The sequence below is a fragment of the Psammomys obesus genome, unplaced genomic scaffold (assembly GCF_907164565.1).
Source record: "Psammomys obesus unplaced genomic scaffold, mPsaObe1.curated_primary_1811, whole genome shotgun sequence".
Classification (NCBI taxonomy): Eukaryota; Metazoa; Chordata; class Mammalia; order Rodentia; family Muridae; genus Psammomys; species Psammomys obesus.
Window position 1 is genome coordinate 2,955,690 of NW_026594184.1, and position 13,357 is coordinate 2,969,046.

A 13,357-nucleotide genomic window follows, 5' to 3' on the forward strand; every position below is an offset into this window, starting at 1 on the left:
GATAGATAGATAGATAGATAGATAGATAGATAGATAGATAGATAGATAGATAGATACTGCAGGTCACTAGTATGAGATCTTAGGGTGTAATTTTACTGTGTTCTCTGTCAGTTTAAGTAGCAAAGTAATATTCTGTACAGGTACAGAAAAGTCGCCAAAAAGTAGCAGTGTAGTAAGGCTGAACTGGATAGAACACACTGCGTCTCTGTTAGTATTTACATTATAATTTTATGACGCTTCCTACTTATACATAATATTAAAAACATTTGGACTAATTAAAATAATCTTACAATGCAGAAGCTGGGGCAAATGGTGCTTCTACTTTGAACTGGATCTGTTCCTATTATAACTGGAAATGGTGGTATACTTCAATGCTCATTATGAGTTACCTTGCTACTCTACTACTTTTTCCAAAGTTTAGTTTTGTCGGAATCCAGTATGATTCAGAGTATAGACACTGAAACCTGGAGGGTGATATGCAGCAAGTCACATGCCCTACTCTGATCTTCTCTTTTTATGGGCTCCCTCTTAATCACAAGAACTTGTCCTGTAATAGAGACTCCTTAGTTTCAAGCCTTACAGCTGACAGATTTCTGCCTTCCATTTAATACTAGGAGAGAAAACTCTTATCACTCAAATATTATGTCCTTTAGCTGTGCTGTGTCACCAACTGGTTTCCAGGGGAATGAAATTGTGTTTGTTATCTAATGGAGAATATTAAAAAAAAAGTTATCATACAGCCAGAAAGAAAAGAAAAGCAACTGTGAAAGAGTGCCAAGTGAATCCAGTGTAAGATCTCCACGAGCTCTAGCAATGTCTACAAACATGGAATTTTAATTTCATTTGACAACTACACTCCTATTAGTGTTCAAAGAGCCTGAGAGAATGTGTTCTCATTAGCTGTATCATTTGAAAGAATTTCCACTCATTATTGAAATACTGCCACCTAAACTTAGCAAAAATCTTCCTCTTTAGAAACAAAAAGTTTGTCTAGTAAAAAGTAAGTCTTAAGTGTGGAAAGCTAAGTGTTAAATGAAGATACGGGTAAAGTTTGAGTAAGTCCAATTTCCTCATCATTAAAATAGCAAGAAAAAATACTTCCCTCACAGAGTTGCTATCTCTATTGTATAAGGTAATGTTTGAAAGTACTTCATAAATATCAGGAATTGCTTTCGTTTCCCTATTATGTCATTGACTTTTAGACCTCTAGGATCATAACACCAGTTCTTTTATATCTACGGTAAGGGCATTCATACATAAGGACTTTTCAAGATTAGTTAAACTTTATATAGTATAAACCAAACCAGTATTTGATTATCTATAGATTAGATTTTTCTCTAATTTATATTAGACTTCCCCCAATTAATTCGCAACAGTGTACTATAATTTGCACTTTTCAAAATAAATACACAAGAGCTTGAATTTTTTGGTTATAATTACAATATCATATTGAAGATATTAAGTGTGATGGTTTAATACTATAACATCAAAATGACAAAGTACTTACATACTACATACCACGTTACTAATCATATTCTATATTAAATAAAAGTTATATTTCTATCCCTTTCTATCCAAATAACCCTGCATAATACTTACTTGATGTATCCACATGTCTGAAGATAATACTCCAGCGAAATAAAGCCATATATGTAAATTTTGAGTCACACTCAACAATATGAACATGTAGCATACCTCTATGCAAAATATGGGTCACTTTTCAAGAGAGCAATAAATTATAATTCTCTGCAGCAATAAATCCTGAAGCAACTTCTTTCATTAAGCCAAAAGGACAGTATCTCTCATACTAGTAATATTCAAGATGGAAAATGTAAATGTCCTTGCTCTACAGTGACAGCAAAATGTTCAGTTTACTAACACTCTCATTCACTTAAAAGAAAACCACTCAAGAATCTTTACAGGCAGCCAAGTCAGATTAGCACATTTTCACTCTCAGGCTATCACACTGAGACACACTTGCTGCAAAGCTGTGACTTGCTGCTTTCCTGCCCCACAAGCCATAAGATAATACTTATGCTGCCAGCCAGCCAGCAAATCTTAATTCTGGCAGCTTCTATTCAAACTCTCATGAAAGTGTTTGGTTTTATTTAAATTTTTTTTCTAATAAAATTATGAGAGTGAAAATAGAAGCAAACAATAGCTCAAACTTTCTCTCAATAAATGAAAAAGGATCTCCCAAGTAGAGTAAACTGGTACACAGGAGTACCAAACACAGACCTGAAAGAACAAAGATCATTATTTATGTCAGACTGAAGAAAAAGGGAGATTCTTGATTCAGGACAAAACACATCATTTCATGAGATAACAGAATCCCCAGGACAGTAACAAAGGATCATGAAGGGCTTAGCAGTTGTAAATGGCTTTTTAGCTTAAACAGCCGTTACAATTTTAAACACAATGGTATTTACTACAATACTTTTTATATTATTGGCAAATATAGATGTATAGCCACAACCTTTCTTTCTTTTTTTTCTAGTTTCAGACATTTTAAATCTGGGAATTTAAGCAAGGAACATTCCTAAAAGATGAAATTCTCTTTACATTTTTATTTGAAAGTTTCATATTTGAGATAAATATTAATTGTGTTGATGTAATTCTGTTATGTGATAAAGGTAGTGGATTTTTGTTGTTGTTACCTATCTTGTTCCATTTCTTCAATCTAATTTGCATGAAGCTTATTGGCACTGGAATCGAAGACTACCTCATGAAAAGTACTAATTGTCTCCCCTTAAAACACAGACAGCAAAAGATGATTCCATGTCATAAATGTCTTGAATGGAGGTGGAACCATGCTGGAAAGGAGGGATACATGATGAATTTACGTGATGTGTACGATGAGCCCAGAATCAAAGGAAGGACTAAGATATTTTTTGTATGTCCTAGACCTAAGACTGTCAAATGTTTAACATGATGAATTCAATTCTACTATCTCAAATACTGTCACCATGTCCAGTGGTAATAGTGCGAAGCCAATTGTTACAACTGTGAGTAGTGCCTTCTGAAACAATATTCCTAATACTGTGGCTAATCCAAGGAATTTGTACATATGGTTTTAATTGGATACATTTGCCAACAATTGAGAGGACTTCATTTTTTTTTTCAGTTACATTATCTTGTGAATTGTACAACCTCACTGAGAAGTAATCCCATGAGGAGAACTGTTCCAATAGTAAGGCTACAACACTTTCTCTGTGGCAGTTCTCCAACCCCATGATGCAATTTTTGTTAATTCTACTGATAGTTCACTCTAAACCAGAGAGGTAATGAAGTAAAACATACATTTCATTCTACAACAAAAACCTAATTGTGAGGTTAGAGGAAACAATTAAAGAGGGAGCAGATACACAGAGACTTTCTAATCAGACACCTCCCCACCCATATATTCTGAGGTGTCAAACTGTGAACCTTGTGTGGGTCAGAGGGGGCCTGGCGAGATTTAAGTGTAGTAGGGAAGGCAAGCAGCTCTGCCCATCCTTTGCACTCCAGGTCTGCTGTGGAACCTTTTGGTTTTCTGCTCCAAAGCATGTTTCTCCACGATTCAAATATTCCTCTCTTCTCTGGAACACAAAGATGACTAGGGGACTGTTCCCCTACTCAAAGTGGCATGCTCAATAGGGCAGCAGTAAAGAAAGATGCACCTAACAATACTGTACTGTCTGTGAGAGAAATCTACCCCAGGCTTCTATTCACACAAGTAATATTTAACTTGGATATGAAAATGTTAGCATTTTATGGCATGTAATGTGATTTAATTGTGAGGATTTTCGTTGCACATTTGCTGAACTATCACATTTAGTAGAAAAGAAACAGGAAAAAAAAAGAAACTGTTCTCTGTCCATATTTATATTAAAAACCCTTGAAAATTCTAATCTGCCCTACTTCATTTAAGAAACAAAGTCCAGCTAGAATAAAATCCCATTCATAGATGGGTTAGCCTTCCAGGAGTCTTTGTTACCATCCCAGGCATTCTGTTGTCACATGAAATGACGTGCTAGCCTTGAATCAAGAATCTCCTTTTTCTTCAGGCTGACATATATAATGAACTGAGGCTGACATAAATAATGATCTTTGTTCTTTCATTTTGCTCCCTGGTGTTTGGTATTCTTATGCACCATTTACTTTAGTTGGGAGAACCTGTTCCATAACATGCTGAGGAAAACATTAGAAAATTTTATAGTCCTTCAGGCCACAGTAAAGAACACCATTCCCTCTTTTAATTTTTTTTTCTATTGTAACATTCATCAATACTGGACTGAAACATAGGACTGCATTAAACATCATTTTTAAAAACTCTACTTGCCAAAAGGTTAAACCAAATTATCACATAAGGGAATCTTTAATGTACATCTCCCTTTTTTGGGGGGGAGGGGGAATAGATAGACTATTTAAGGGTTTTATTATGTCTCTTCAAATTTCCTGTATTTTTTTAACTGTATCTTCCATCGCCTTCACCATACCCATGTTTCAAGGCCCAAACATAAATGCTACAATTTCCAAGCTTCTTAAGCTCAGTGGTTCTTAACCAGGGGTTGTCCACCTTACATCCATGGGGATATTTGGTAATTTATAGAAATAATGATTTGACAAAAGTGGAGGGTTAGACCAAAATATCATATCGACTGGAAAACTGCCAGGGATGGTGCTCAACATTTGATGTTCCTCAACAACACAAGCCCAGTGCACTAGGAATTTCTGCTTTTTCTTTCTTCTCAATCCCCACACTGCTCTGATTTTCTTGTTTTATAGTATGTTATTAAGAAAACAGCCATCCTTCTCAATAATATTATACCCAAGCAGCACACTGTCTATTGAAATAATACACACTAGATGGAGAGGCTACTGATTTAGGGACTAAAATAAGGGGTGGACCACTAAGCTAAGTTTTTATGAGACTGTGGCTGCTGCCCTCCCAGTGAAACAGTTCTACTAAGAGCTTGCTAGAAGCCACTGCAAGGTCAGGAAGGAAATCAGGATGATGGCTGGGTCTAAAGAATCTGCCACACTTCCTAATTTACAATAAAATGACTGCCAGTGGAAGGGTAAAAGGGGAAGAAGCAATCCTGGGAGCCAGACTCTGAAGCAGGTGTTGTGCAACAGACTGGTGACCCAAATTAAAGGGTGTTAGGAAATAAATGTGAGGAACAATCAGGAGCCATTCTTAGGGCTAATAATGTCCCCTGTCAGTTAAGCACAGCCAATGGTCAGCAGCAACCTTGGTCATTATGTCTTACATACTATTATTTCTAACTTAACCCAAAGCTCTTTTCTAAGATGGAGGGAAAAATCCTCCTTAAAACACCCTTACTAGCCAAAATCTGATCATCAGTTGAGATCTGGGACTGATGCCTTCAGGGCTCTGTGACTCACAATCCATCACATACTTGTTCAGGTAACTGAGGAAGGAAGACCACAAACTCCACTAGCCTCAGGGTGCAGACCCGCATAGCTATCAGTTCCATCTGATTTGGGGTTAGGAAAAAAAAAACCTTGCATACAGTGCACACTGTTCTAAAAGATACTTCAGAAATCTGGGGAAGGGGGCACACCTTCAGCTACTCTGCTCATAAGAACAAAAAAAAAATCAATCAGAAAGCTACACATTATTACAAAGTCACTTAACAAAAATGTGTAATTACTGGTATTAATAACTTTTGACTTTAGTATGTTAACCTACAGGAAACATAAATGTAGTTTACTTGATATTTTTAATCCATCCCATGTATACATAGATCTCTGTAAGTAATGGAAAAAAAACAGATCATGAGAGCATACACAATGAAACAAATATAGATATTATTTCTAATAAAAACTATCTAAAGATGGCTGTAGAAATTATGCAGGTCCCAACAGGGATAACAACTGACCCTTTGTGTCTGAGAACTAACTTTGATTTTATCCTCTTTTCCTACATTAATGATAGGAAGAAACATTTATGGGATTTAGTTAACTTGTATAACTTTGACAAAACTCAAACAGTGTATGTATTTACGTCATCTGCTCAACTGACAGTGTGAGAGAAGCAGAACTTAACAGTAAAGATGCGATCACCATACAGAACTTGTTCAAACCTGAAGATGGTTTACAATTTAAAAGATAAATTGTGGCATCAAGAATGTAGGACTCAATCACCTACATATCCATGTAAGCTTGTTCCCACCTCAAAACTATACCATATAGGTGATACTATCAGCAGTACCTAAGCTAGACTACAGTCCCCAAACTGATTCTATAAAATAGATGTAGCTGGACAGAACAAATGTGTTTTCATCAATGATCTTAGATGGTAACGGCTGATGAGTGAAAGCATTTTGAATAAAGCCCTGTTGTCATCCTTCATTTTTAAAGATGACACTACCTGACAAGAGTCCTTGTCTAAAAAGATGAATTAGGCAGCGTGAGTTCTTTCTCTAGGCAGCACAAATAAAGCCAGACCTTTGGTTAGGAATCATGTCTGCGATCTGAAATGACTCTTGCCATTTGCAAAGCTGCTTCCTAGACTGGAGGTCAGCCCTGGCTCAGAAGGGTCAGGTTCATCCTGATACTGTCTTACTAGTCTGGCATTTACTGTGTTTTTCTTAGTCTCCCATGGTATTGGTTGTTTATATTATTATCTAAGTGCTACTCTCTGAGACTATTTGCCCGATTACTGAAAAGATCAAGATATGTGTACAATCATCTCATCTTAAATGCTCAATAAACTTTTATATATAACCTTCTTTCTCAAAAGCTCATTTAAAAACATATCATCATTTAACATAAGGTGTGAAGTTTTGTTATTGTTCTGAATTCCATGACTTATTGCACTAAATAGAAATGATTCCTGTGCTCAGGATGGTTTCTTTGGACACACCACAGATGATTTAACCAGATTTTCATTTCATCACGTATTCTGAGTGAAATGAAGGTACTTTGTGACAGTGCAATTTGTTATTACCAGAGGTCACAATTTCCACAAGTACAAAGTACAGATGAACTTTGATTAAATAATCATTCTATTAAATCAAGTACTTGGATGATTAGAAAATTGGTTGTTTCAATTATAGTGGCTCTCTTGCCCAGAATATAAAAGTATTAAAAACACCAGAAAATTATCCATCATCTTATGAAATTATTTTTAAATGCTGTCCTGTGCATCTTGGACACTAAGTCTGAAAAACAGAGGAAAGATGCACTGTAATATGAATCATTCTTTCCAAATATTATTTAAGTAAAGCCGAGAAAGAAAATTAAAAAGTCACTCCTTAAATATATGTCTCATCAATGAATGGCAAGACACACAATTTCTTACCTTTGTTCTGCTTCTTTGCATTTTAAAAAGGTTTTCTGCACTGAATTATGATGGTTTTATGCTGAGGAAAAATATTATTTAAAAAACACAGACATTTAAGGTGGTATCAAATGTATGAGTGTGTTACTATGAACCAGCCGTTTATTCTCTACTTCATAAACAAAAGACCACCTGGTCGAAACAGTTCCACCAACTAACCTGCTCGGTATGGCCATGATTGAGGTTTTCTTTTTTTACTGGACAACACAAGTTGTACAACACTGATCTTGCTTCTCGGGCAGGGATGAATAGTTCATTTGCCTGACAATCTCAGCAAAAAGTTCATCCACCATTGATTTACTTTTTGCTGATGTTTCCATGAACGGACAGCCCCATTCTTGAGCCAGAGCTCTGCCTTCTGAAGACATAACCTCTCTTTCTGGTTCCAGATCCACTTTGTTTCCTACCAGGATTAGTGGAACTTTTTCATATCTCTTCACTCTCACAATCTGATCTCTCATTGGCTTGATATCCTATTCAAGCAAGCACAGAGGAAAAGAACATTACATGTTTGCATTATCATAGCTGACATGTTACAGTATCACAAAAATCACTTCTTGGTGGCTATATTATATAAAAATAAACTCACCTACCCAAATAAAGACAACAATGCCATTTCCCCCCTATAAAGCAAGAACTAGATAATCTCCACACGCACTAGCTCTGCTTTTTACATCAGGAATACAAAACACAAGCTCCACACTAACCTTAAAACTCCTTTAACCACTACCCCCCACCCTCCGTCTATTTCGATAAAAGAGTCACTTCCCCAAATATGATTAATCCATTTGTACATACAGATGTTTGGCCAGCTCCCTAAACCTGCCTAGCTGTCATTATTCCTTGTAACACCTGTTATCCCAGCATAGGATTGCAGCATATATTATTTGGCAACGGCACTTAAGAGAAAGTGTTTTAAAGAGGAAGACACACACACACACACACACACACACACACATACACACACCCCTAAAACACTTTTTAAGATTAGAAAACGAGTTTTAAAAACAGATTCGTACACATAAATATTTCATTTTAAATTAGATACTAAGTGTTTAGCCTTGTAATATCAGACAACTTTGGTAACAGTGACCTCGTCCCTAGAAGGACAATGCATCTGGAGCCTGGGTGAGAAGTCATTCATTTCTTCTCCCATGTTTGCTTTCCTACTGTCTTTTTCACATATGCAGTGCTTTTAGGTAACTATAGTTAATTACCAAAACCAGAGCATTAGCTACTTTCAGTAACATCAATTTTTGGAGAAAATTTTATTGATAAGACTATTGTAGGTTTAGACCCAGCACAGCTTATTTTTTGAGGTTTATAACTTAAGAGTTGCCTTAAATATAAACATGTATTTCAGTAATTACAGTAGAGAGAACATTCACACACAGGTCAAATATACCAACTCAGTCTTCTCTGAACTGTTAAGCTGCTTTTCTGGGTATCCTTATGGAATAACAAGTTTAGTCAAGAATACCAACTTTTGCCTCAAAAAAATCTGAGTCTTTGCTGAAATGCTGCCACAGTTCCATAGTCCATATTTGAGTCTATAACAGAGGAGGAGACAGTGGGAATCTTATGAAACACCCTTGAAAAGGCAAGGAGAGTCTGCTGATACAAAAACAGATCTTTCGAAGATCCCTTAGAAAGAAAATGCCTGTCAAATAACAGCCTTAGTACTTTCTGGGGGAAATGGTTTTACAGTATTTTCTTTGGGGATGTGAATCTATCAAAAAAATGTACATTAGATTCATTTACTTACACTTTTTACAAAGAAGTTCTTGAAGTTATTGTATTAGGTTACTGGAAAAATTCCTACACAGTACTTTACCTTCAACTCCTAAAGAATGTGAAACTAGCACATTACTCTGGCTAAGGCACTTAAGATTTCTTAAGTAAGCAACATTAAGTGCATACCTTTAAATGCAAGAAAAAAAAATATCCGTTTCCTATATCAATGGAGGTCAATATAACGGGTCAATATAAGGTCATTTATTTTCAAGGAATAAATAGCAACAATTAGTGCATCTCTTAAAATAACCAACTTCAGTCTGTTTCCCAGTGAAGGACGGACTGGATTTTCTGAAGCAACTGGACCAAATCCAGGTTGGCTACCCCACTGGGATAAGCACGTGTTCCCAGTTCCACATATTTTCTGTTAAGTACAGGCTATGAAGGCAGAAACGATATGGATCAACGGGATAAAAGGAGAGCCATTCTTGTTTTCTGTCGGTTATGAATCCTAGGTACTAGTCTTTTAGGCGAGTAACTTCCCTTTGGCTGCATTCCCCAAGCAAAATGCCAAGAAAACAGGTCTTTTACTCATTTTTGCAGCACTGAGAGTTAGGATTCCTGCTGAGGAATTTAGGAGTGAACAAAAAAGGGGAGGAAGGAAAAGTAGGTACACAGGTTTTATCTATGTGTAAGAGATAATGGACTTAGTTTCTTCCACCCTGCTCCATTTACTTGAGATTATCTATGAAATGTTTTGTTGAGCACGTTAACCCATACTTGTTGAATTGAATAAGCGACTTCGGGTTATACCATAAGGCTAAAAATACTCAGGCTGACCTATTTCTTTTTCACTTTTCTTTTCTTTAAAAATAACTTTAGAATATTTGTCGATGTCTGTTACGTTAGCACTCTCTACAGAAACAATCCAGTGCTTTTCCATGCCATGCCAAACTTTCAAAAGCGAAACACTCATTAACGCATAGCTCAGGCAAATCAGAAGTACATGTAGATTACCACACCCCCTTCGAAGAAATTACAAGACTCGGTTTGATTACCTGAAAAGACTGTTGATTAACCAAACTATACACCAGGATGAAACCTTGGCCGTTTTTGATGTACAGATCTCTCATGGAGGCAAACTGCTCAGTTCCCGCGGTGTCCAGAATTTCCAGTACTGAAGGGGAAGAGTCCACTTCGATCTCTTTGCGGTAGAAATCTTCAATGGTAGGGTCATATTTCTCAATGAAAGTCCCAGTGACAAACTGCACAGTGAGGGCAGATTTGCCAACCCCTCCGCTCCCTAACACCACTACCTTGTATTCCCTCATGAGTCTCACCTTCACCAACTCCTTACCCAAGGGGGGGTGGAAATAACACCCCGCTAGCTGCGCTGCGGCAAGGCGAGGTGGAAGGTGCGCGGAAAAGTGCGAACTGGGGAGGAGGGTGCAGAGTAGCAGAGGGCCCAACCGGGGACGAGGAGGAAGTTACAGGAGGGGGAGGGGAAAGAGCCAAGTGTCGGGTGGGTGGGGATGGGATGGTAATGCCCTTCCTATAGGAACCCAAGGCCGGCCCGGGGGGCGTGGGAAGGAGGGAGAGCCCTGGAGCGGCTGAGAGAGAGTGGGGAGCAGCCGCGCACCCCCTAGCGGGAAGGGGCGGGGGCCTCGCGGCCGGGGGCTGCCCACCACCCCTCCCCCGCCCTGCACACAAAGGGGCCCGGGGACCCCGCTTCCTGCTGGCGCCGCCAAGCCGGCCTGAGGCCTCGGGGCTCCGCTGTGCTCACTGCAGCCGGGGCGGGGTCTCTGGGCCCCCGGTTCCCGCGGGGGTCGTCTGGCCTGTAACGAGGGGAGGGGAAGAGGGCGCGCACGTTAGGAGTCGCCTGACCTCCACGCTGGCACCCAAAGCCGCCACCTTCCCCTGAGCCGCCGCCGCTGCCGCTTACCGGGCTGTCCACACTCGCCTAGCCGCCCCAGAGGCTCAGTCAAGCCAAGGCCATGGCCACCAGGCCGCCCGGTCGCTGCCGATAGCGGACGGGAAAGGGGCGGGGGCCGTCCGGCGGCGGCGGCCGCAGGGACTCTGATCGAACCCACCTCTTTTTTTTTTTTTTTCCTCAACCACCCCCAACCCCCCACCCCCAGCATAAACCCGGAAGGGTTTCCCTGACACACTGGCTGAGGTGCCCAAATTCCCCGAGACTGTACGCGTTCACTTCCGGTGGGGAAAGTCCCACCTCTTCTTCTGGGCGAGCAGGGTGGCGCTAGGGCCGCGCCCTGCTGAGCTGAGCGAGCCAGGCGGCCCCGCAGGGTTACAAGTCCGGGCAATGGCCTTGAGAAAGGGTGCTTGGGGAAACCTACACCTCCCTTGCTTTCAAACTAGCAGCGGTTGGCTGATTTTTCTTTACCACTGGCCCGCCGAAGTCCCCTTGGCTTCTAAGTGTCTACTAGCCTTTTCTGAGGACGTGATCCTTGGTCGTTGTGAGATCTCCAGCCAACAATCTAGCAACTGAGAGAACACCAAACATCCCTAGGCTGGAAGTTGCTAGGAAAATAAAACAGTTTAGGAAGTTGATTCTCTTTCCTGTTATTTCTTTCCTGAGCAATGTATGCAAATGACCCTTAGAGCTGGTTTGGGTTCTGATTTTTAAGGTGGTGTTTTAGTCATATTATGACACTGTACTTTATCAATCGGCACATCCGCCTCACCTCCCTCAGCGAATATGAAACTCTTAAAAAAATCACAGAGCTCAAAGGGATCAGCATTACAAGCAGACTTTTTACTGGGCTATTCACTTTTGTTCTAACTTTTCCAACCACTACACAGCAGAAATGGTAACCAATACTCAAGAAAGCTGATTGCAAATGATTAGGCCTATGGAATAATTTCATTCCATCTTTTTATCACCTATCTGCATGTGTAATGAATTGCCCAGCTGGCTGTTCCACGGTGAAGCTTTGTTTTAAATGCCATCTTTCATAGCCTTGAAATTAAAAACCAAATAATAACTCTAGTTTTAAACTGTTTTATTTTTAGAGAAAATTGTTACTGCTAACTTTCTATTTGTAAATGTTGTGTGAGTTCCATGGGGCCACAAGGCTGGGCAGTATTTTAGGCTTTTCACCCCTTTCTTTACTCTAGCACTCTCAGAAACCTGCCAGAATCACTGCCAGTCTAGTTGAACTGCCTCCACATTTCTCTACTTACAAGCCCTAATGACCAAGCTTGGATAAAGAGATGTATCACCCAATCCAAAGTGTTGGGCATAGAAAATAGGCGAATCACAAAAGTGTGAAATCCCACTGTCCCTGATCAGAATTCCCCAATGTCACTTACAGTAGTCAAGGGACAGTTTAGTTCAATTTTCTCCTGTCTTAATAAGGTGGTGGGTGCAGCCTATCTAATGAAGTTCTGTCCAGTTCTGGCTCCAGCTAGCCTGGGTCCTGCTAGATTTCCAAGGCACTGCCCTCTGCTGGAAGAGCTTTAGCCTGTGAAGGTTGAACCTCCCTTCACATGCCTTTTCCAGATTTGGAGTTCTGCTGCTCATCTCCCAACCTGCCTGTGTCCAGACTGGTGGAATCCACAGCCATCCACCAGGCATGCATGGAAATTCCTCTTCTGATCCAGCCAGCGGTGAGCAATCAAAGCAAGGCCGTGCTCTTTCACTAAACTGTTAAAACATTTTGAGGCCATCTTACCTGTTGGCAACTTTAATATCTGTTTTAGCCTCCTTGAGGAGAAAGTTCTTTACTTTTACTTAGAGCAAAAGACACTCTTCCATGCAGTAGAGTCCTAATAATCACTATAGAACAGATGACTGTTATACCCAGCCTGATGATACTTTAATATCTTGTCAAGAAGGGAGCTTGTTCATTAATGACACCACTAATTAGGGAATTAAACTTGGAGGTAACTTCAATTCCAATTTATTTCAGATAATTGTCAAGAACTGCATATGTTTAAAAATGGAATACTATGCAGTTTATAGGCTCAAGAGAACATTTTTAAATATTAGTTTGAAATACATATCATTATTATTATTGTGTATGTGCATGTATGATGTGTGCGTGTGAGTGGAGATTAGAGAACAACTTTTAGGAAAATTGGTCTCTTCTTCCATCTTGGATTCTTGAGATCAAACTCAGGATACTAGGTCTTGGCAGCAAATGTACTTATCCACTAAGCTATATTGCTGGCCCTAACATTTATAATGTTTTGAAAGGAGGAACTAAAAAAGAGTGTTAATCTCTTCATCAAAGAGCCATCTCCCAACCATTTAGG

At 39.5% G+C, this 13,357-nt stretch overlaps 1 protein-coding gene across 1 annotated transcript in view; it reads right to left on the minus strand.

Annotated features, from left to right (window-relative positions):
* The window catches only part of Rap2c (RAP2C, member of RAS oncogene family), a 13,858-nt gene extending 2,639 nt beyond the window's left edge, over window positions 1-11,219 (minus strand). Inside the window, exons 1-3 of the mRNA XM_055618070.1 lie at window positions 11,025-11,219; window positions 10,141-10,917; window positions 7,508-7,821 (exon numbers count right to left, since the gene is read on the minus strand). Coding sequence (XP_055474045.1) covers window positions 7,543-7,821; window positions 10,141-10,413 — 552 coding nt within the window. The 5' untranslated portion in view covers window positions 10,414-10,917; window positions 11,025-11,219 and the 3' untranslated portion in view covers window positions 7,508-7,542. The remainder of the gene's footprint in view (window positions 1-7,507; window positions 7,822-10,140; window positions 10,918-11,024) is intronic.
* Window positions 11,220-13,357: the final 2,138 nt, after the last annotated feature.